This window comes from Amblyomma maculatum, chromosome 4 (genome assembly GCF_055883805.1).
Source record: "Amblyomma maculatum isolate TAMU_Amacu chromosome 4, ASM5588380v1, whole genome shotgun sequence".
NCBI classification, from domain to species: Eukaryota; Metazoa; Arthropoda; class Arachnida; order Ixodida; family Ixodidae; genus Amblyomma; species Amblyomma maculatum.
The window spans coordinates 18,093,817-18,119,344 of record NC_139347.1 but is presented as its reverse complement, the minus strand read 5'-3'; the positions used below and the strand labels follow the sequence as shown (position 1 = coordinate 18,119,344).

General features: G+C 44.8%; 1 protein-coding gene across 1 annotated transcript in view; it reads right to left on the bottom strand.

Moving 5' to 3' along the window:
- The window catches only part of LOC146190347 (uncharacterized), an 89,136-nt gene extending 64,940 nt beyond the window's left edge, over window positions 1–24,196 (bottom strand). Inside the window, exon 1 of the mRNA XM_084600818.1 lies at window positions 23,709–24,196. Coding sequence (XP_084456944.1) covers window positions 23,709–24,129 — 421 coding nt within the window. The 5' untranslated portion in view covers window positions 24,130–24,196. The remainder of the gene's footprint in view (window positions 1–23,708) is intronic.
- Window positions 24,197–25,528: the final 1,332 nt, after the last annotated feature.

Below are 25,528 nucleotides of genomic sequence, written 5' to 3'. Positions count from 1 at the left end.
AAAGAAGGCCACTGTGATGTGAGTAAAGACGAATTATGGGTCTTCTGAAAACGCGCAGTTAAATTAATTTGTGACCATGATTTGTCGAGTCAGGGGTACTGCTCAAATGCGCAGTCAGTAAGGCATCGAACGAAAGGCGTGTATGGCAATAGACTCATAACAAAGAAAATCGGAACATCAAAGCTCCAATCGGCTTCGATCGGCAGAACTCTCTCCACATGAAGGTAACTCCACTCAATGTTTGTGACTGGTAAAAAATGTCCGACTTCTTGTGCCTTTGTGGGAGAACGTGAGGAAGCGAGAGACACAATGATTGCTGAGACATTTTTAATTTAAGAAATAATTTTGTTTCCTGCAGCTCGAATTGAAGATTGCATCGAAACTATTAGAAACGTCGGGCTGGTGAAAACAGGATAGAAATGTGGTACATAGCTTCAGAGATCGGCACTATAAATATACTGACGTTCGATATTTTGTATCACATTGCCGATTAACGAAATTAAAAGCTGGTATCACCATTTATTTTGATGGCCTTCAACTTCGCAGTATACTATTTCTCTTGAAAAGTATAAAGTAAAACAAAGATTAGTTATTTTGAATTCATTATCTACTCATCGAGCTCTATTACATTAATGGCGTCCGCCTTTTTATAAGCTGCACATAATTTACCGGCGTACATCTCTTTGCGTGTAAAATACAAGCTTATAAACTTCAGAAACCTCTCCGTATATGTGAGGTTACGACCGCTTTTTCAGTTACAGCAACCACTATATCTTTAAAATGCGGTTATGATCTGATGCAGGCGCGTCCGCCTTTTTCCAGCGTGCATATAATGATATCTATTTGCGTGCAAAACGTATATCTCTTTGCGTGCAAAATACTTCAAAACCACTCCGTATATGTGAGGTTACGACAGCTCCATTTTCAGTTACAGTAACCACTATATCTTTAAAATGCGGTTATGAACTGATGCATGAATACTTCAGTTGACCTCATGTGTCGCTTTCAAGTCCAATCGTTCATTGGGCACGTGCAATGCCCACGGGGCGTAATTTATATTCTTTGAACTCTAAATCAGGTTTAGCTACTTCGAGGTCTCTTTCAAGCTTGAAAGAGACCTCGAAGTAGCTAAGCCTGACTTAGGGTTCAAAGGCTATGAGTAAGCTCCGCACAGGAGATCAGGGGCTGCGCCACTCATGCTTTAACGAACCTGATCTTGTTGAGTATAAGGTGTGCACCAGCGTTCGCGTTCGCTACCAAATATGTATTTGGTTTCTAGTGTGCATGATCGTATTATAACGAGGCTTTGACCTTCTGGCTCCGGTCGATGTAGAAATAGTCGAAGTGTTTATTTTCAAGTAAAACACACCTGATGAAAAGAAAAATACGCGGTAGACTTTTCTTCTATGCGCCGAGTTTCGTTTTGGCCGAATATAGATAGACAACGGAATGCCCATCCAGCTGTTATTGCTGCTGGCTGCACTTAATACAATGTAAAAGTAATCAGCAGTTTTATAGCTGAATCGTCTAGATTAGGTCAAGACATGTGCCATAAAGAACTGCCCGTGATCTTTCCGTATTTTGAGCAAGAAGCTTTCAGTACTAGCAATGTGCATCCATATGAACATTTGCATATTGAACATAAAACGCACACCGTTATGATTTCTATATTAACTACTATATGCAGCTTATCCTACAAAACAGTAGTCATCAGCTGCACTATCAATGCAGTGGAAATTATGTAATTTAACTGGTATATATCGGAAAGCGGCCCTGGGGCAATTTTAAGAGTCCCAGAAGTAAGGAAACCACATTAAACACAGCGTCAATGAGGGCACCGTGATGATTTGATGGTGAGTTGCAGCTCGTGCGACTGACGGCCAGCCGTGGCAAGAACAAAACCCGCTTATCTCAGCAGCCGAAATAAACTCAGACGCAAGATGGAACGTGAAGTATATAGCTATCGGCGGGGGAAAAAGGAGCCCCGCTAATTTTGCGCTTGCGCTGCAAAATACCATGAGGCCGGCACAACAACAAAAACAAAAGATTAGAGGGTCTCTAACGTCTTAAGAGGAGAACGGCAAAAGCGTATACCCTTCTTCTATAATTTGCCTCTCATCGTTGGACATTGGTCGTTTCGTAGTCATGTGAGTCATGCTTAGTAATTTTGTTATTGTCACTCAGCTAAACATTTCTACTCATTTCCAATCAATTGCGGTCATAACTAATAGTCGTTTGAATACTGGCCGTTTCGTAGTCATTACCATTCATCGCTAAGCGTGTTTACCCATTTCCAGTCAGTTCCGGTCATTACAAGTCGTACCTTGACATGTTGGTCATTACAAGTCATTTTTAATCATCATTATTATTCATTAGCATTAACTCTAGAAATGTGTATAACTTTTATTCATTACCTATCACATCAATCGCTTTCATTCTCAATCTCCCTCCCCACATGTCCGCTATTTGCGAGTGACACATCAGCGCACAGATTTTCGCTCCATGTGCCTAGCAAGGCTTTCGCCCTAAAAGGTCCAGGACGGTGGGCAGGGCAAGAAAGCATGCACGCCGATGAAAAAAACAGTGCCATGCTAGCGCGCACACACGCAGAACAACCGGCGAACGCCTCCGCTACCGCCTTAAGAGCCCCGTCAACACCTTGCTTGCGGCTTATTTTAAGTGCCCGTCGGGTCACGTGTCGCTCCTACGCGTCAGTGAACAGTATGCCCGACATGCGCTGTAGAGTTGGCACCAGACCAGTGCCGCCGGGTGGGATCTTCATACGCGCGCTCACGGGTTCGTCGCATGCGTGGCCCCACAAGCGTCAATACAAGCGCAACAAAATACAAAGACAAAACAGAAATGAACACCACGAACGCCATGGCGTTGCCTTCTGTTTATTTTTCGTCGTCTTATGTTGCGGTACAGTGTCTTGAAGCGATAAGGCAACGCCAAAAAAGCGCACTAATCTTAATATATGTTATCCACGCACTATAAACTGCAGCACAGAGCGTTTGTTAGATGTTTCTCTTACAAGTTTCCGTTTTAGGATTATGCAGTCGGCACTCTCGCAGCAGCCGCGGTCCAGAGGCTCGTTACCGGGTGTAAACATTGTCAAGTGCCTGATGCCTTTCGTGTATATGCGTCTTTGTCTCTTACTTCATTGCTGATAACGAAAACATGAGGCTGAACTTGTTAGGGGAAACGTTACAGCAATTCAGCAAACGTGTCTGCCGGGATAACTGGCCAAGTTCCTCTGTCCGGTTTCAGGTGCGTTATGGCTCCTATAGGTTGCTGGTTATTCTTCTAATCATCCAGTTTTGATGTGTGTGATTGCACTGTTTAGGAACTGTCGACAGTCTTGAACGTGATGAATTGCATCTTGCGTTTCATTATCACAAAAATCTGCAGGAAGAGCGAGGTAAATTCCTTACTTGGTGCATCCATTCTGCCATGCAAGAAAAGTTTATGCAAAAACCATCTGTATACTGCGCCAAAAAAACAAAAAAAAAAAGAAAAAAAAAAAAGCAGCATCAACCGGTCTCTATACATCTTAACAACATATATACGCCCAAATCCTGCGTTCAACCGAAATGATCGCCAGAATAGTATGCAACTATAGGCTTGCGCTTCCACCCCTTTCGGCCCCCATAATGCGACCATCCGTCATGCCTGCATGAATATTCGCGTATAAACCGATGGGCCCCTCATTATAACACAAAGATGAAGAGAAGGGGTGAAAAAAAAGCACTATATAATTTCAAGACGCAGTTTTTTTTAGCACTGGTGTAGTCGGTATATATTTTCGACGATATGGGATCAAAGCTTGGAGCACGATTGATCGCTTGAAAATATAAGACTAATCTGTATAGCTATGATTCACCTTTTATAGCGCAAGGTCATCTTTTCTCAAGGTGACGATGACTACCGTGATTTTCTCCGTTTGACGTTCGCGAAGTTGAAGAACCATGGTTTAAAAGCGTTTCACGTCACGCGGAGAGCGCAGCACTTGGCCAGCTATAGGGAGTAGATTGTGTCCATTTTGAGAATCAATTGGTGCATGGCAAAAAAAAAAAAAAAAAAAATATTTCATTGGAACGAAGTGACCAAAAAGACATCATGAACGAAGTCATATACGTTCATATACAACATGGTTAAATGGACTTTATTTTAAAACTGGCACCCGTATTTAGCTTATCTACCGTGATGGAGCCAGAGGTGGTTAACAATTAAAGTTATAGCCAAACGAGGTTATCAGAGTTAATAAGAGATAGGAGAAGACGTTTACTCCAAACGTACGGCTGTCAAGCATACAAAGGTCAATTCCCAGCCATGACTGTAAAGCACCGAACCACGAGAAGTAAAAAATATTTTCTCCTGCAGTCCGTACTTGTAGGTGCGTGCATACGGTGTCTGCTTGCTCTGAGTATGATCTTAGTGGGATATAAAAAAGAACTGGGCATTTATTCTGAGTGATATGTGCCGTGTCACGGCATGTGCATTGTTTTGCGCAGAGTTAATTCGTGGGAAATTATCGATGCTGGCTTTATTTTTTTTTAACGTTGCGATAATAGAGCATAATTTTATGCGTGCGTGCGTACGTGCGTTTGTGTTGATCACATTAAGGCAAAGAGGGAGCAGCTGCTAATAAAGACACCGATATTTGCTCTTATCACATCCATATAAAAAAGGAACCGGAATGAATCTATTGGACGAAACCCGGCGCTGGAATCCTTGGCTACTGACGAAAACAAAAAGCTATCGCCCAGCTATGCGGCCGTTACTCACAAAGAGTACATATTCCTCACTTTGAGGAAATACTCGCTTGAACGACGTGCATGCCTTTCGGCTCTTCTCGACTCTTCGCTCTATAATAAGAGAAGATGAGGCTTCTACGGGGTGGCTAATGCAAGGAGTGTTAAGATGGATGGTATGGGTTGCACGATTCACGAACCACGCGCATTATACACTCCTTCCTTGTTGAGGAATGTAACAGCGACGTGCAATCGGTTATACAGCGGGCGAGGAGCACCAGCGCAGCGGAGCCTGTAATCAAAGTCTACTTTATCTGAGCGCTGAAGGTGTTGAAAAAAGGGTAGAAGAAAAAAAGAAGAAAGTTTATCCCTATTGTTTATGTAATAGCAGTCACACCACGACAGGCATCTTATATTCGACTCACAAATCACGATAGGGCATATCTATATTGTGCGTCCTTTCATGAGTAAGTCGAAGACCCCGATATAAACCCGAAGAAAAATATGACGTGATTACTATATACGGACACTCTGTCAGAACACAATCTCAAATGCACCGTCTTGCAGTATGTGTATCTCATGTAAAGAGTTATCGCATGTATACGCCACCTCTTTCTTCCTACCATGAACTGACTTTTTATTCTTACGAATCTGATCGCCTTCTCTCCATTGAAATTTTAAAGCTCATTTTTAGCTGGGAACTAAGTTGATTTCGCGCTTGACCGCTGAAAAGCTAACAGAAAGATAAAAGGCAAACCAGAAGATGGTTTGAGAGAAAAACGTACACAATGGCATGCAGCGGTGCTGATGCAACGACGACCAAGTCTCTGCAGCGACTGCGAACCACTCTCATAGCTGCTCGATGGCGGACACCGTATATATATATACACTAAGATAGCTAATGCTTTGAGGTGCGGGAGGCGTCTCTCTCGGTCCCCGTCCGTCGGCGTCGACGATAGAGCGGGAGGGCGACGCCGGAGTAGCGATGGATGGCTGTTCCCCCTCTCGTCCGGTGCTCCACAATTAAGACGTCGCGCAACGTAATTAGCATTTAATTGGCTGCCTGACCTCCGAGCCGACAGCTCGTGTATGTGCTCGTGCGTTTGTTGCGCTGTTGCAGCGCGTCGGAATATTTCGTGCGTGCTTTCACCTCTCTTTCTTTACGTACAAGCGTTCCTCCGCGCGGAACGCGCGTCATGTGCGTTATATACGCGCTTTACAGTATGCGGTTTTAGTATGTCTGCGCATGCACGTATTAGAGGGAGCCGGGCGAGTGAGGAGGTTAGTGGAGTCTATACTAAAGCTGGTACATACAGGTAGGGTGCGTCTGTGCGTGCGTGTGCTGATCTGTACCACGGCGCGCATGCGTGCTACGCTCTGTGCTGCTGTGCTTGGAGATCGCGGTTGCGGGTAGTGAGGAGGGGGAGGGGGAGGGAGGTTCGTTTAGTCGCATTGCTGAAATTAATGCTGCGGCCGCATCTATCCAGCCCGGCTATGACTTCAAGCGTGTCGCGTGCGCTCCACTGCTGACGTGAGCGGTGGGACCAGAGTCCGGAAACGTCGCCACGTCGGCGCGTGCTGGGTAATTTAATAAGCGTGGAGGACAACTAGTTAAGCGGGGACTCACTCCTGAACGATATTGAGGCAAAACAGTAAATGAATGAAGAAAAAGTAAAAGCGGGTTTAAAAGTTTCCGCGGACATTGTTTTGTACGCGGGGCCGACAGAAGACTTGTTCTCAAACAATAAATAGGAATAAGAGAAGCATAATAAAATAAAGCTGGCGAACAAATAATGCTCTCCTTTTCTTTAATCTTCTCGGCTGCAACACGTTTTGAGGGGTACTGGCCCGTGCAGAGTACGGCCTTTTACTATAACGCTGTCATTTGCGGCCCTGCAAGTCCCGCAAGCCTTTATAGGCAAGGTGAATTTACAAATCTCGGCAAAGTGTCTGTTTTTTTGTTGACGGAAATCTTTTGATTAAGGTCCACGCTTTGCACTAATGGCTCCTAGGAAGATGCGCTTAGGAGTTTTCACGTTGCGTGTGCCTCGAAACTATGCTTTTCTTTTTCTTTTTACCCTACAAGCATCATACTCCGATCCGCGTATTAATGTGACGACTGAGTTGTTGGTTAACGGCGGTTACGTTTAATAATGCGAAAACATTAGTAAGCTATATTGGCGCAGGAAGTGTCTGCAAAATTCGTCGTCGAAAGTTGGTCCCCTTATGACGTCATCACCATGTGACATCATTCAATGACCGAATGCTGTATCATCAACGAGTCATGAGTCATTAGTCACGTGACATGAAAGTGTAGAGTCATGTAATTCATGAGTCATGGATCATGAGACAGAACAGTGCTGAGTCATGTCATGTGGGCAAATAGATGTAGAAAGGTGTCGACTAGAGGTCGCCAACGTCGCCCCAGCGCTAATGCTTTCGCATTCTCCCAATGCAGTTTCCGCTGTTGTCTGCAAGTTTTTCCTTTTATTAAAAAATAATAAAATAATCTTGAAATTTTAAGGCAATTTGTACTCATCATTATTTAAATATCCTGCAGTCTACTCGCATTTCCCAGTACATGTCAACATTAATCATATAAGCTCGATAAATAACTGCCAAAATCTTCAGATAGCCAAAACAGATCCAGATTAGGGTGTGTCAAAGAAATCCATGTGAACATATCTGGATCTCTAGCCCAAATGACATGATATACATGCGGTGGCACTATATCCTTCCTCCTATCTCTTTTAGAATGTTCCTGTGTGATAGCAATCCTTCTTGTAGACGACGCCTATCTGAGATGTCTAATTTTGAAACGAGAATCCAAAAAAAAAAAAAAAAAAGAAGGGCGACGTTATCAGGCTAGATACAATTTCGAGTCATAAGCCCGCCCAAGCTGAAGCCTTGAGTCCTCTCTTAATTTTGCAGTTTCAATACAAAACAATTTTATTGACATGCCACTCCAGAGTGGTGTCTTTGTACCCGCTTTACCGCGCCGGAAGCTGCGTTCTGTTCATGTCAACGCAGTCCCTGAAGGAAAAAAAAAAGTTTCAGAAAAGGGCTGTTTCATTTATCAGCTTTGTGATGCATGCAGGAACAAAGCGGCTCAGCAGAATTCTGACCCAAAAATAAAAACGAGTTTCAAATTGTCTGAGCAAATTTCAACTCTGAGCCCCTGCCCCGAGGTCCATGTCGGTGTAAATAAAGTCTTCTCTCTCTCTCTTTCTCTCTCTCCGCGAGAGAATTGCATTAGCCGCGTAATTACAGGTAATTACTTTTCCAATAAAATATACTCCACCGATTGCTCTCCTCCTACCGTGCTCGAGGAATCGTGAAAAAAGGGGGTTATTCAGAGCGAATACTAATAACATTGCTTTCAGAGCTCATTAGGTTGGCACCGACAGAGACTTCACTTGTAGGGTTTACTACATGTTAAATAGCGTTGCCTAAACGGGATCGTATTGATATGCGTTGCTAATGGTCTGTAAAGGTGAAGCATCAGACTCGACGATTATTGCCTTTCTTAAGCAAAACAACAGAAACAAAATGGTAAAAAAAAGGACACGCCTGCTGGTGCACCGAAGTACCGGTAATTTATTCACTAAACGTTCTCGTTAATGAATTCCTTTTTACGCACTAAATACTTACTGCATAAAATGAAGCGATGTGTATAGCAAACCAATGATTAGCCCCGTTTCTTCTATGACGTTGCGACACTTTTGCGGTAATCTTGGTTCACACCAAAAGCAAAAAGTTTGAAAGAACCAAAAAAATCGAAATAAGGGACACATGATTTGCGCATGACGAAGTGCTCTTAACGAGCTGCAGCGTAATCACACTGGAATGATCTCGACGCAAAAAAGTATAGCGTTCACAGTTCTCATTCGGGGATGCAGGATAGTCGTTCAAAGGTTAGCGTGGCTTTCTGAAGACGATATGTTCCTCATACAGGAGCAAAAAAAGAAAAACAAAAATGACAAAAACAAAAAAGAGAAAAACAAAAAAGAAGGTAAGTGTGTACTCTGCTGTATTTAAGCTGTCACCCTTTTTTAATATCCTAATAAAACGGACGATGTCCTCTCAGCTTCAGTATCGGAGAGCAGTGGTAGCTACAACGCGCAGCATATTTAAAGGGACGCAAGCGCGGACCATCTAGGAAGCCGTAACCGGTCGCAAATACACTGCTTAAGCCGGTTATTAATGGCTATTGCAAGCATGGTGTTCGCTGCATACTTCCTTCTTGAAGACTGACCTCTGCGATGAGCGCGGTAATAAATTTAATCAGATATTTATTTTTTGCGAGGATGTCTTAACCGTAGTACAAGCCGCAAGCCTTGCTAACTGGCAGAAATTAGCCTCAGCATCATAGCAGATCGCGCAAGAGAATGTGAGGGCTGCTAGATACTTTTACAGTGCTGGCTGTATTAGTCTACAGTTCCCCTGTTTTTCCTGGCTTCTCATCCGTCAACCACCGATGCCCTCGATCGTATACCATTAGCAAGCTCCATCCATTCCCCAGAGACTCATAGCAGAAAATATAATTATATGCGTATATGTACCAAGATGCCGGCTTTCTGCCACATCCCTTCAGTACTCTGGTTTGCACTGTTTTGGAAATGCCAAATTGGGTAATCAATATTCCGATTTCCAGAAGCCAAGTGCACTTGCGCGCTCTTACCGTAAGCATGTCAGGCCGCCATTAGCGCATTCCCGCGATCACAAACTCAAAAGAAGCTCCGCAGGTTTGGGGGGCTATGTTCCTATTTTCGAAGGTTCATCCTTGCCAATGTCGCCTACCTTCTGAAATCCCTTCTCCAAAAGAAAATGCCTTTCGACTGGACCTCAGATTTTGACGCTCCTTTTCACCAGTCGAAGTTTCTATACTTACGTCACATCCTAAACAACGGCACTTCAACCCTTACACTCCAACGGAAGTCCACAATGACGCAAGTAGAATTGGTGTCGGTGCTATGCTTGTAACCCATTCGGAAACCGGCGAGCATGTAATTGCGTATACGCAAGCCGTTCCCCGGCGCAGGAGTGCTTCGCTGTCTTTTCGCCGTTCAGAGATTTTGATGCTATGCCTATATGGACGCAGCAACTGCCATAGTCTTCTGTGAACCTGGCCGAACGCCATCGCGGTCGACAAGATGTCCGAGTACCAGCGCTTAATGTTCGCCAAAACGGCACTTTTTAGAATTCAGGACAAGGCCCGCCGTCTGCAGGCAATAAAATAGCGAGTTGCGTGTTATGTTCAGTAAATGTCCGGCCAAAAATGACAACATCGTCTAAATAACACATGCAGATTTTCCACTTGAGGTCACAATGTACTCTGTTATAAATCTTTCAAATGTGGCTGGCGCATCACAGAGGCCGAAGGGCATCACATTAAATTCAAATATGTCGTCCGGAGTAACAAATGCAGCTTTTTTTTCCCTTGTCCGCAGGTTCATCAGAATCTGCCAATACCCCAATAGCAAATCAACCGAAGAGAAATAGGACGCAGAGAAAAGGCAATCCATGGCACCATCGATGCGCGGGAGAGGATACACATCCTTTTTAGTGATGGAGTTGAGGCGACGGTAGTCGATGCATTCCATGTGTGTTTTTTTTTTTTTTTTTTTTTTTTTTTACCTGTATCACGGGAGCAGTCCAAGGACTGGAGGACTCCTGAATTACGCTCCTGTTTAACATGTTTTGGACTTTGTACGGCTTGGATGTGGTACGGCTTTTGGCGGATCGGATACGCAGATCCCGTGTCAATCATATATGTCGTGCGTGAGACACCGAAAATCGTTGTGAGCCGTCGCACTGCGCGAAATAGAAAACGAAGGCGTGCTGGTATAAAAGGTTCTGCAAAATCTGGTGTTGTGGTGCGTTTATCGATGCGCTGATCGATACCCAACACGTCCACTAATTTGTTAAGACGGAGGTTTGATGTTTGATGAAGTAAAGTTTTTATTCTCCCTCTCTCCGTCCGGGCAGCGCGAGCTGCATCGTGGTGGTTAGTGGTGGATTATAGGATAACTTATGGTAAAATCAGTGTACCTGGACAGGAAGCTGTAACCAGGATATTCACGAAAATTACACATTCTATTAGCCATGAAGTTTTATGCCTTATCATTAATAACCTATACAGCACTCCGACTCATTTCCTTTGTGATACTTGCAATTGGTGAGTTAGGTGGGTCCATCAATATGGTAATCATTTGCCAAACAATTTGCGCTGACCACTTGTCGCAATATGAATACTATAGGGAGCGGTGGTTTTCAAAGCTTCGTTATGCGAAAATCTTTTTGGCTTTGTTGTCAACAAACGATGGTATGAATAAAGATGCACCGGAGGACATCCATGCGGCATCCGAGTTCCCCTATTTATGTAGGTATCAAACTTGCAACACAACATAGTCGAGTTGGAAACCAGTTTGCGTTAGAGGTTTGAACCGAAGGCATATGTCTTTCAAATGTACGTCTTTATCACTTCAACACCAGGGGACGTAGTACAGCTGGTGCCTGTCAGAAGAAGAGTGGAGAGGGCGCCGATAGAGAAGCAGGAAGAGTACAGAGGGCATATCATTACCGGGAAAATGGTGGCGCGCGCGCCAAAGGAGGAAGCGCGGGAAACGGGCGTCACGGCAATCAAGCGTGAACCAGCTTTTACCATCATTAACATGTGCGGTCTTAATTGTCTCTGCTGACTTTTTTTTTTCTTTTTGCGCTCCTGTAAGGTGTTGATAATTCACCGAACGCTGTTTTTTCAGTAAAAATTCATGCTTAAAGCTGGCGTTCAAATCCTGTGCTGGCCGGTCGCAGAAGAAAACAACGAAGTGAACTTGGTTACTTGAGCAGTTACAACGGTAGGCAAAATCCTCGTTTCGCGTGTCTGAGCCAGAGCCATGGCTATATATCTCACCACAGCTATGTCCTCCAGCTTAATCTTGTGGGCTACCTTGGTGTCGCACAACAAGGTCATGACCTTGACGTTTTGACCTTTGGGTGGCCTTTTGACATTGGATTAACTTTGAGTGGCATTTGACCTCTAATTTTTTATCTTTGGATGACCTTGACCGTTGACCTTTCGGATGACGATTACCTTTCAAATATGGTTTGCCAGAGCGATTAATGGAGGGGAACTTTATGATTGGTCACATGATTGACGTCACCCGCGCCATCGTATGATGGAAACAGCCAAGAGGTCAGCTACGGCTTCGAATCGCGCCTTGATTCAGAGCCCGCATAAGATTAAGCAGTTTCTGAATAAAGAGTTCTACCAAGCGTAACCATGTTGTGGAGCTTTCGCTGAATATCATGTTTAACTATTCAAATCATCTGTAATTTTTTTTTTTCAAAGTGCGGCGAAAAAAAAAAAAAGCATATGCGGCGCAGGCACTAACGCCTGGCCGTTCTAAGATTTATATGCGACGGCTTATTGCTGCGTAATCGACTGTCATGCCCGTTATACCTAGTGGCACGGGCAGAGGCACATTATTTTATGTTTTTTTTTTTTTTGGGGGGGGGGGGTAGCCTCACCATAATATATGTCATGTTTCAGCTTGCTATGGATTTAACAACATTGCAGAAACTGTGCGGGCAAGGATTGCGTGAAACTGTAAGTTTACATTTTTATGACTGGGTTTACCACCCCAACCCGACTCCGATGAACGCCGCAGTGCAGGGCTGGAAAATTTAGGGGCTTACGTGCACTCATACTGGCGCCCGTTGCTTCTCGCTTCCATATCTGCAGCGGCCCGGATTGAACCTGAGTATTTGGCTTCCTTAATCACGTACCATAATCACTGATCTACAGCAGTGGGGGCCTAGAAGGTTTGTGTGCAGAGAATTTACGCCGCAGTAACAAGGAAGGCACGAAAATTAGTTCGCATTCCGCAAAGTGCGATATGTCTTCTTCCCGTTGAAGGCGGATAATAAATTGCATTGTGATCTGATTGAGGGAATTCGTTCTGAAGCGGAATTAATGCATGCGTGTAGGCTTCATATTTTTTCACATCACATAGTACTCTTAAGTTTTTGTTTTCCTTTTTATGTTATATGATCCATTTCGCTTCGTAAAAGCATACCTTTGCCAGAAAACATCATATTATTCTTAATATATTTTATCTAGTTATAACTGCGACTGGGTGGCTTATGCTTTCCGCGATCATGCCTTTTCTTATCTCCACCTGACGTTCACACGCAATAGCTGCAAGGTTCGTGCGCCGATGCACATCACCATTATCAGGTGGGATAATGCACGAAACTCTCCAAAATGCCCAAGACTTCGTATAGTGCGAAATTGCAAAGTGTGGCCCATGTGTTCCAATACGGAGCCTGCCCGACAGTGTTGATAAACGAGTATCGATTACAAACGGACCTTGGCCCGCATCGATAGTGTACACCGAGTTCTGTTGACAAACACGGTGCATTTAACTGATAATGGAACTTGTATATGCTGCAATAGGTTAAAAAATAGAGTTTGAAAAACTGCCGCTGTCGCCACCGACCGTTTCCGATTTCAAGGTGCGACGACGACAAGACAGTTTTCTTACGCATCTCTGATTCCGAGCTACACCGACATTCACTTCCAAACTGTGCTCGCTGCAGTGTTATTTTCGCTCGAGGGGTCTGAAATGATTTGTAAAACAAAAGTTCTAGATTTAAATTCGATTGATGAGATCATCACTGGCTCGACCAATTACGGAATTTCGTTTTTGAAGTTGACTGGGTTTGACGAGTCGAGAAGGACACGACATCAACTTTGCGGGCGAGCCAAGGTGGCTGTATATATATATATATATATATATACAGCCACACTGCGATGGGTACTTCATGGTCATGTAACCTTATACGACACTAACACTCTTTCGACCATTGATGAAACTGGTCTCCCATGCCGGCGGAGACATGCTGTGGCGGGAATTCTAACCCTGCCATATTAAAACTAACACGCTTTCTCCCTTCTTCTTTTCCGTATAAGTGTGGACACATCATAGTTGATGGGCCAAGTACACCCCCGGATGGCCATTATCATGGTTTCGTGGTTTGAAAAACCATGGGTATTGAGCGTTTTAATATCTGTTTGAGGAGGGCGAAGGGGGAAAATGATCCATTTTAAGCAGTTCCCATTAAATAAACCTAACACCAGTTTCAAAGAAAGCTGACCTAACGGAAAACTGGTCAGCATCCAACCAGGCACCTCTTTCGAATGCGAGGCGGATGCTCACTGGTCTTGTGACCATCCTCTAACCGAAAGACTCTTGGCCTCAACAATTTTTCGTAATATTTAACGTTCGGAGCAGAACCCGTCAGACGCCACGTGTACACAACATAGGGGTATGACCCCTTCTTAAGAAGTACTGTTCTTCATTTTGTCATCGCAGAGTATTTATAGTATAATACGCATTATTAAATTGATTTGAAGTCCCAAGTTGTTGACGGTCGCGTTGCTCATTCGTCAGACTCGTGACTTCGCGATCGTTATATATATATACCGCATTGAAACGGACCTCGCCGTGCGTGCGAGATAGGCAAGATTTCCCGGTAATCATCCGGCGTATGAGGTAGGTAATTCTAGTTGGCCACTCTTCGCGCACGATTTTCAACGCTGCAGCAGTGCACGTGGCACGGCAGTCCCCTTACAAAAATGGATATTGAATTTCTGTTACCCACGTAATGTGTTTTTGATGAGTCATCAACCACTCAAAGGAGATTCAAGATTAGATGTGTTTTAACATCATATCCGCGGCAGACTTTCCTTTGAGATCACACATGAAGTTTTGTGCTTGGAAAACGCAACAGTATTTTTGGGTAGGATCTAATGTGGAAATACATTGACTTTCTCAAATGAGGAAATGTATACATCACTAAGTGAATATATATTATTCCTTTGTTAACTGCACACTTTCAGAGCCCTATGTTTTCATTTCTGATTAGCATATGTAGGATGTTGCCTAAGAAACAATTTTTATGTGTTTTAACATGAGATCCGCAACAGACTTTCATATGAGATTACGCAAGAAGTTTTGTACTTGGAAAACACAACAGTATTTTTGTATAGGAGCTAATGTGGAAATGCATTGACTTTCTCAAATGAGGGAAATTATACATCACTAAGCGAATGTATATTCTTTACTATGTTTTCATTTCTGTTTAGCATGCACTATAAAAACAAAAACTACTTTTTGGACATTTGTTTCATTCAAAACACGCTTACACCCTGCGTCTTGGGTGTTTGTGCCATTGCAAATCACTTCTTGCCAAGCGAATGGGTGCTGTGGTTGGACAATATGCTTGAGGGTGTTACGGGCAAGGATATTGTTGTGTACGCGAACCGACGCACTGCCGCACCGCCTCCAAGCAAACGGACGCAAGGCCGCTCCATTTCCAATGCCTCCTCGCACCTGCGAGCAGGCCGTTTTGGAGAGGCCTGCGCCGACGACGACGCGCGGACGTAACCCGAGCCGTTCGTTGACTCGGAACTGGACCGTCCTGGGAGCAAGTGCGCGACCAGGGCACGAGAAGCAATGCCTTCTTTATAATGCATGATATTTTGCGTGTTTCTTAAGCTTTCGAGCTCCTTCTTGCTCTGCGTATAGATTAGCCGAGCCCTCAGTCATCGCATCGCTACCCGAAATTTTTAGATACAAATAAGATTTTGTTACCAGTAAAATAGTGTTGGCGCTGCTGCGCTTGCCGGTATTGAAGCTTGGTCGCACTTTTTTTCCTTAAAGGTTCGTGCTACACCTCCGTGTTCAGCGAAAATTACGCCCAAGGTAGCAACCACCGAAGAGCCAGCGCTGATAAATTTGCCAGCGATGCCAAACTCGACATGGTAAAATGACTCCAGTGGACAAAATAGTGCGCATAGGTATCCAGAACATTAGATGCAAGTTCTAATGGTCAAGAAGTTGTAATTGTTAGAGCAGCCGCAATGGCCTGTAAACTTCGAAACATGCTTCGAAACATCAAGTCCCAATCTTATGAATGCAGTCCAGACATAGGAAGCAAATACGGTACCAACGTTACCAGTTCCCCGAGTGGCCGAGTGGTTAGCGTAGAATGCTACGGAGTAAGAGCTACCAAGTTCGAATCGCGCTTAATGTGCAGTTTTTTTTTTCGCTTAGTTTTCATTTTTTTTATTTTTTAGCTTTTTTTAATGTAGTTGAGATGCTTCGCTATGTTTTAGCTTTTACTTTTTATCCAAAAGTGAAAGCCATGAGGCGCTCATTGGTCAACACACAAGAAATGCACACATTAGGTACCAACCAGAAACACTGTGGCCAACTTTCTTGTGAAACTCATTAAATATGCATCAAGAAAATGTATAGAAATGTTAATGTGCATGATGAGAAATGTAATTAACATTCAATCAGAAACTCATTAAGCTTTTTTGTAAGGGTCTGCGTGAGCAGTGGTCGCGAAATAACTCGTTGGCGATATAAAATGGACAACTATAAATACAGGCGAAAGCTATTATACAGCCCACTAAACATACTAAAGCCTACATATGTTGGAATACCCTAAATCATCTTGTTTTTGTGCTCTGGTATAAATGTGTGAAAATGACAGGCGCAACTGCAAAGCGTGCGCGGAACGAGCGGATGACACGACAAGAAGTATGGGCCTTCCGCGCTATTGCCAACACGTTATATAGATATACGCCCGCCCTTAACCCTTCGATCAAAGTGACAGACGAATGTAAAGCTTTTCGTCACTTATTTTTTTTTTTTCCGCCATCGCAGCTCAGGTGCTGCGTGCTCGATTGCTGGCAAAAATGGTTTCTCAAGTTTGAGTTATTTTAATTAAGAGGACATACTATACCACCGGGTTAAATGGAGAAATATGGGAGAGGCCTTCGCCCTGCAGTGGGTATAGTCAGGCTGATGATGATGATGATGACTATACCACGAAAAGCGAACAGATTCAGACAGAGAGAATGATGCAGGTTGAATCTGTTGCGCCGAGGGGCGCGCGACGGCGTTGGAGTGCTTGTGCCTGTAATACTTGTAGACCACGGTGGTGTCGAAATTCTGAAATCGAAAAGCTCCATCGACCGATGCGCGTATAGATGAGTCTCAGAAAATGGCGATGTGTACTCCTTATATGTATACTGCGAAAAAGTATTCGCGGAAGTAATTTTATCCCCATATATACAATGTCTGTAGGTCAGTGCCTTTCAAAAAAGTGTAATTTGAACGAATGATTTCCAATGTTGAGAATTCCTTAAGTATAGACACGAACTACATCAATGGTAGCTGTCTTGGTCAGTTTGCAACCTTCTTCCCTGGCGTGAAATTGAGTTTTCCGTAGCCACCGATGAAAGTTCGTCGGAAGCTCTGCGCCCCATCTGGCGTCTCAAGTCATCTCTATATGCATAAAGACAGGGTGCCAGTGATCTCCGTGCACACGCACACAGTACTTTTGCAGCTCATCTGTCCATATAATATTAATCCGCTTGTACAGTCTATGCACTGCAGGTGTCCAGCATGTCTTAAGCCGTTCGGTTCGAAGCAACGTTGCTTATCGCAATATATACAAGATGAACCACCATTCTAACACGAAAGAGTAAGCAAATGTAGAGAAATGCCTTCCTGATATAAGGTCAAAGAGACCTGTCAAAACGCAGAGCCCGAGCACTTGGCACAAACCTCACTCCCAGGCCCGACAAACTGACCCGAGTGCTTCACTCTGGGCAGAAAGAGAAGTTTGGAGAACTCTTGACGTCCACGCCACCGTGTAGCTATAAGTCACCACTTCGGGCTGCATGTCGCGGACAAGAAGTCGAGTCAAGCTGGGCGGTTGTTCGCAAGCCAGCTGACTTCAACACAATATTCCTGCTTCCCCTCGAACGTTTCTTTTCTTCTTTTTCCCTCTTTCCACTGTCTTTGCACGCCGAGACCGGTGGTCTCCTCATTCCCACAATGCGAAGCACCGCCTTTCTTCTTACGCTTGCGGTTTTTACTTTCATGTCGTCCTCTCCGGCTCTTCAACATTTCTTATTTTTTCCCGAAATGCCCAGGTTTTCTTGGGCTTCCCATTGCTGCTCCCGGCAATGACCGTTGTCAAGCTTGGCTTTCCCCCGCTCGGGGTCACTTGGGGAGCTTTGTCTAAGTCCCGGTCCACTCGTTCTTCATCGGTTTTCGGGCGTCAGTATAGCCACCTCACTTCTTTTTTCCCCTTCACTGCCCATTGCCTGCACCAGGCAACAGCCCCTCACTTCCCAGCCCCTGACGTTCTTTATGTCGTCCAGTTCGTGGCGTCGAGTTGGCGGCCTGTTGTCCGCCTTGTCGTCAGTCGCGTCCTGTTGTGTTCCCAGGTTCCTGTCTCGCTCCAGATTGGTGTTTTGTTTCTTTGTGGCCTGGGGGCCATAAGAGATAAAAGTGCACAAACATATACGCCGTCATGAAAGAAAACATGCAGGGACACCTGTTGGCGTCTACGGCGCTATATACACACGCCTGCCGATTTGAGGATGTGTATAGATTTCAGCTTGTTTTGGTATGTGTGCTGTAGCTCCCTATAGTTTTATTTAATTTAAATATGTCGATCGACAGCGAGCTCTTGTTGTCGTGTGTCTACTATAGCGTTGTTACCGAAACCAGTACGTCTTGAGAAATTAAATCAATGTTTCTTGGTATTTCTAAGTACTTTCGTTACACTCTATTGGTATCGAACATTTTCGGCGGGCGATAAAGTCTGCTCTAGCCCAAAAGCAAACCGAAACTTGGAATTGTGAACCCAGTGTTGTTAAGTATACAGAAAATGCATTTAAATCAACACAATATATCGCGTTAAAAATACCTACATGCTTCATATAGTGCTCCTCATGGTATGTGCCGACACCTTAGAGCGGCGCAGTATGCATTAATTCACATTGGATTTCAGCAGCGGGGGCGGTACGTGTCAAGACTAAAGATGTGTCTGCACGTTCCAATATATAGCGAACAATATTTCAGACTTCCTTTCATTTGTATCACATGCTATTCTATGTAAGCAAACTTCTATTCCGACTTGTTTCCCGTAAAAGCAAAGTTGTCTTGATCCACCGGAACTGTAATGAATAGAGTAAACGTTAAAAAAAAAAAAAAAAAAAAAAGGTTCGAAAGGGGGGGGGGGGGGGGGGGCAGTATATACTAAAGAGATTATACAGCATTTGCCTGCTGTCATGCTGTGACATAAACACAATGATTCGTTTGATGAACCGCGTTTTCCGATTGTTAGAAAATATTGCAATTATTAAGGAACAAGAATAAATATTGTGGTGATAAAGGACGGCTGTTTCGCTAGTGAATAGCGTGTGCTGTTATATATTAGGTGAATTTGTGATCTATACATTGACGGTTTCACTGAACCAAAGCGATCAGCATTCAAAAATTTAATAATAATAATAATAATAATAATAATAATAATAAAGCTTTCTTTGTTTGATCTGATATTTTTGTTCGGTGAAGTTTTACGTTCTCTGATATTCACAACTATATATATGAAATGACTCCACAAGTGCAAATAAGACCATGCTTCCTTTTTTGTCTATGCAAATGCGTAGTCTCGTAGTCTGCTATCGACCACTTACGTTTGCTAAAAATAAACCGAGGTTTATTGTGCTCATCCCGAACTATTAAAATGCAATATATTGCTTTATCTGACTCGATTCGACGTTGCAACCGAATAACACATGACCGTCTGTGACCTGAAAATGGCGGCGGATGAGCAGAGACTGACCCAAGGCTAGGAATCACTGGGCAACCAGAATTAAGGAAACAGCTCTGCAAAGAAACAGTTATATCTGGATTCAAAAGTCCCTTAAAAAATACAAGAAGGATGGTATGTTTTTGAGTGGACGTCTGACGACAACAAACTGCTAATATCGCTAGTTCTATACTGGCGACTGAACATCCATATCCTGGCCGTATAGAGCGTTTATAATACTGGCTTCGCAAGAACACCAGTAAATAAAATTCGTGAACATACGCGTGAACCGAAACGAGAGAAGATGCTTTGATAATTCACGTTGGAGCGGCTTTTAATACCCGCGGAATCAGTTACTGATGATATATAAAGTGTTATGCAGGAGATGTGTGGAATTAGTGCATATATTCTACGGCACGACCAAGCATGAGTGTGGCGGCAGTTTGCGAGGTATATTCAAAATGCTTGCGTTGCGTCTTGACTGTATATATACAATCATAAGCGTCCAGTGGGCCAGCCAGCCGGCGGGATTCTGCTGCCGATTGGCAGAGTTACCGCTTGCCATATGTGCTCCGGCATTTAAATATTTAACCCTACAAACCCCTTGTTTTCGTATTTTTATTCCTGACGAGTTCCTTGTCTTCCCTTCTTTTTTTTTTCTGAAGATGGCGAAAAAGAAACCATATCATCACCTACGCGATAAGACGAAGCAGCGACAGCGGAGGGGAGTTCTCGCCTAAAGGGTCATGAATTGAGTTGTATTTATCTGTTTTCGATGGCTATATACATAGGGCACTCGTATCGTGAGTTGGCCAGTCCTAAATTGTCACACACCTGCGACGCGCACCGGCCGGCCGACGCGAAGTTCCCATAGACAACCATACTGGAGTGGCAGCGGCGTGCGCTTATAAAGAATATAGATCAAGCAACTGCCACTGATCGAGGCTTCTTAGCACGCTACCGGCCTCGGCTACACGTAGCGCCGCCCGTGTACTCCACGAAATCCTACAGTTACGTCCACCATTATCGGTGCGGTGAAGCATGTTGCTGCTAACGCCTTGAACACTACAAGATTGCTTTAACTGTGACGCAGAGACGTTATGAAAGTATACGGGTATAATTCTGGTAGGAAAGGGAATTTTCAGCTTGCGCGCAAGAATGATTCTTTTTTTACTTATATATGGAAATTCATAATGTCTGGCTCAACTTGTCCGTCTATTGTAAACGTATATTTAGAAGAGTGGAATAACCATGCTTACACTCGTACCTGTGGAAAATCAGAGGAGTAAATGGGGTTGTATCCGGACAATGTGTTTTCTATTATATGTGAGGTTTATAACTTTGAGATACATGCAAACATCAGTCATGTGCCGCAGGCGGCAACTGCAGTGTCTCACGAGCGTCTTTCACAGTGAAGCCAAAAATCTGGCCTTTTTGATAGTGCGGTACACCGAGAGAATGCGGAGAAAGATAAATGTTTTGTGTCAGTGCTATTAAAATCTCAGTTTCCTCGATAAAGAAGGTCCAAGGAATGCATTGAGCCAAATACAAACATGGCCATCTTCTTCAAATTTCACGTCCACGCGCCCGTACAACCTTTTCAAACTCATTCTTTCCGAGAACAGCAACTGACTGGAACGACCTTCCCTATCAAATCTTTGGCATCACATGTGCCTTGATGTTCGGACAAACTGTTGTCGCGTATCATGTTTAAAAATTTTTATTGTATTTTTGTCCCACCCCTTATGCAATAACCGGGTTTTTAAGTTAATAAACTGAAATGAAATAAATAGGGTTCTCTTTGTCGACGTCGGTCCAACAAAAGTTATCCATAAATTCTGCCCTGCCTGTCGAAAACAGGAGGCGTGAAGGTGGCCGACAGGCGCCATGATCCCATTCATCATCATCATAATCATCATCGCCACTACCACCATCATGACCAACAGCATTAATTTTGTTTTTCTTAAGGACGCCTGTTGAGACACTACAATGCATCTATCAGGTATTGCATGTCTTTGCTGGGAAGAAACAGTCAGGTTTCCAAAAGGAGCTTTGATTGAAAGATTATTAAAGAACCTACGTGCATCTCCTTGTAGTGGTGCTTAAGGCGAACATGTTAATTAACTATAGTGCACATGCTAAGATACGTGCGATCCAATCTGCCTTTTTACAGACGCTGTACCATGCTTACTATAAGATAGACAGGTCTCTCTTTTTACAGCCTTCTAGAAATTAAGTAAGTTACAGGATGAATTAATGAGTGACTATTTAGGAGCATAAAGTGCTCTGTGCACCAAGAACCAAGTTCCAGAGCAAATTGTTAATTGCTTTATAATTCTTCCAGTGTTCTGGCTGAAGCAGCATTTTTCAACATTTATGTCTGCGATAGTTCCAGCAGAGAACTCAGGCATGACGTGCTGGCACGACAGGCTTAGGCTATGTGACTACTTTTTGCAGTGGCCAGAGTTATCATAGCCATGGTCTATACTGCGCACTAGCTATTAAGTTTTCAGCGGATAAAAGCTACAGGCTGTTACACTATAGACGTACACATAAATAATCTTAAAAAAAGAAAACTCATTTTACTTTTTATCTCTCTATGAACTTCACGTATACGTTCAGTGCGTTCGTGACGCCACGTGGATAGCATCTGAGAATTACTGTTTTCAGACTCGCGCTTTATATTCAATATACTTATGGAGCATCTATGACTTCTCCTTATCACGAGCGGAGAAGTGAACGGCACTTGAATATACTTGAGATACTGATGTGAGATGCCAGCAGCCCTGCAATTTCAGCAGTGCGAGATTAATTAATGGGCAACCTTGGGAGGGAGCGGAGCGCTTGTGGGCGATGAGTGAGGGGAGAGTGGTCTCCAGTTTGCACTACGCATCCTTGGAATTCATTTGTAAAAAAGTTATGACAATGCTGTCTTCCCTCTCAGGATACCTCGCTTATAGAGATACAGTCACCCTCCCTATCCCAGCCCTGAATTTCCCTTCGATGTGGAGAGATCAAAATGAGTCACGTTATCGGAGGGAAACAGTTATCGGTTATGGCATAATACGCTGAAGCAGTTTGCCACGAGGTAATACCTCAAGCAGCCGTCACTAAAATAACGAAAATAAAGAGCAGGAAGATAAAGGAGTCAAAATATGATAGTAATGTAACAGCTCGGTGAATTTGGTAAAGAAGAAAAACAAATGCTGCTCGATTGCAATCCTTGTGCACATCGCAAGAGCATTGCGGTTAACGGAAATAAAATGCACCGTCAATATATACTGTCTATTATTTAGCGGTGCTGTCTAATTGCAATGTAATTTCGGTCGGCCTTCTTTGCTTTGTCGCTGTTTGTTATTGTGTTTCATGCTGCAAAATGAATATTTTTTTCAGCTTGTGGAAAAATATTTCTCGAATACACGTGTCACTCGGAATGACAGGCGGCACTGGCCCCGCACGTAACTCTATTATAAATTAAGTGACAAGTGTCGTTGAAGTTTGCTTGCCCCAAGATTTTACTAATTGATTACTGTGAATGTGCATACTGCTGCTTGAGTTTTCGGTGCTTTTTAGTCGCACTATGAATGATTACAGATTCATTTGCCTGAGGCCATTCATATGTTGTTCATTTTCCGTCCATGCATGTCCAGGGTAGTTTGTGCGTAGGTCCCGGTCTAATGACCCCCCCTCACAGTTGCTTGATTTACATGTCAACAAGAGCTGGCAACTTCTGCAGCCCACCTGGACCACCCCGGAAATTTATATTCGGATGAGAGGTTACCACCATTTGGTGAAGATGATGACTATCTTTAGCTATAGGTAAAAAGGAATGTAATGGCAGACCAGTTTTCGTTACTCGACCTGGCAATGCCATCCTCTTTCACAAATTCTTGATTAAAAACAACTCACTCGGTTGTTTTGTTTGCTTTGGAGCTTTATAGGACAAGCGGGCGACGCCGGCAGATGCATTGATGAAGGATATTATTAACATCTATGGAGTACGTATATAACTACCACCTCATCGGTGTTGCACTGCGGAGTCCAAATCACGAAACTGAGAGTATGACAGAGAATGGAAGCACCCCCGCATGTCACGGGGAAAGCAACACCACACCAGAATTCGACCTTCGGCGCGAGATGGTTCTACAGCCTGAACAATGTCTATAACCACGTGACAGTTGTCGGCGGTGAATAAACAGCGACGCAGGCACACGTGGTTGCACTGTCCACCGTCCCAAAGCGCGGAGCCGGAGTTCCGTTACCCACCTGTGGCCGCTGCAGCGGCGAGCAGCGACGCGGCAGCCGCGCTCCTCGCAGCTCCTCCGAAGATGCGCTCCTTGTCCCGTGCGTGCACAGCGGCGGCTCCGTGGTCGGCCAGGATGGCCGTCACACCGAACTTGAGCGGCGGTGGAGGCGGGGTGCGCAGTTCGTCGTCCTCGTCCCGGGGCGTCATGCCTCCTGGCGAACAGCAGTCCAGTTGATGCTGCTGATGTTCCTGCTGAAGTTGAAGATGCTGCTGCAGTTGCTGGTGCTGGTGAGCGGCCACTACTTGCTGCTGCGACACGAGCGAGCCGACCAAAACTGGAGGGGACGCGGCCTCGACGCCCCGCGCAAGCAGGTTGTCCACGAGGAAGGAACTGTTGGGCCGATGCGTGAGCGTGAGCGGCCCTGTGGCCGTCGGGTACATCGGAGCGCCGTGCGCCGTCCCCGCGTGCTGCTATGAATTATACACGAGTCGGTTCGCCCGCGGTCTGGGATCAATGCATGGGACCCCGCCGGGGATCGGGGCCGTCCCATTGGACGACCGCCCGGCCCGCGCACATTATGCGGGGGCCGCCCACCGCGGAGCACCTCGCCGCCGTATACGTCCCTCGCGGACGGCGCCGCGCACCGCGCACTCGCCTCTCCACCTCCTCGGACGACGAGCGCACTCGATCGCTCGATTTTCTCGAGGGCTAGCTAGCGCACCGCCGCCGCTTTTCCAGCGTCAGGCGGTGGCGTGGGAGTGAGGTGGTGCGCGCTGCGTTGAGGTGAGGAGCCGCGAGAGCTGCTCATAATCGAGCCTGCGTTTATATAGCGCGGGGGAAGAGGTGGTTTTCGAAGCGTGTTCGGCGCTCGTTAATGTACGGAGTGCCGCGGTCGCGGAGGATGACAACTGGGCACACTCCCGCGGTTCGGCACTCGCTTTAGCCGGGGCCGTTCACAGCTGAGCAAGCGAGGTCATGCAAGAGTGCGAAGGTGGCGGAACGCGTCGACTTATGTGCAGTTCGGCTGACTTAGCTGTAGGCTGCACGTGATGCTGTTCTCCTTGCTTTCCTCTAAATAACACGCAGTTTGTTACCACATATCTCCTGTTTCAAAGCATGGAAACCTTACAATTTTTCTAGCTTATATTGCAACCGTTGTTTTATTACTTTATTTTCGTTGTACAGTCTAGAGCGGTTAAAAAACACACGGATTAATCATTGTTAAGTTTTATTACTTTACTTCGTCGTTCAACCTAGGGCGGTTATATAACACACGGATATTTCGAAATATTGGCTATATCGAACGCACACAATACTCCCTTGAAACCCCTGTGCATTATGCCGTACTATGATTTCGCCTGTCATTCGATTTATCGAACTGCGCTTGCTTCTCTGCAAGTCACGCTTCTACTAATTACGCCTTTGTGGACGTATACAAGCACAGCTGCGCGACCATGGCGAATTGCTGACAGCGCTAGCGCTCCGTAACTAGTGGCGAGGGGAAGGGGGGGGGGGGTGACTTCGGTCTCGCGCACAAATTTAACGCCAACGTTAGATTCCCCGTTATCGAGAGATAACGGCGCCGGCAGCGTTTTGAGCAAAACGTCTGTTTTGCTTTTGACCCCTTCCTCCAAGCACTTCACCCCAGAACTGCCGAGCATCACCCGGAGAAAAGTCTTGTACCTATTGAAAACCGGTGGGTACCCGGCGGCATCATGGGGACCGAACTTGGTATCTCTCGAATGCAAGTCAGGAGCTTATGCCTCCTGTGGTAGCTGGCAGGTGACACAGCCAGCTAAATTGATCGGCCGGATAAGTTACATCAATTCAAGCCAATAG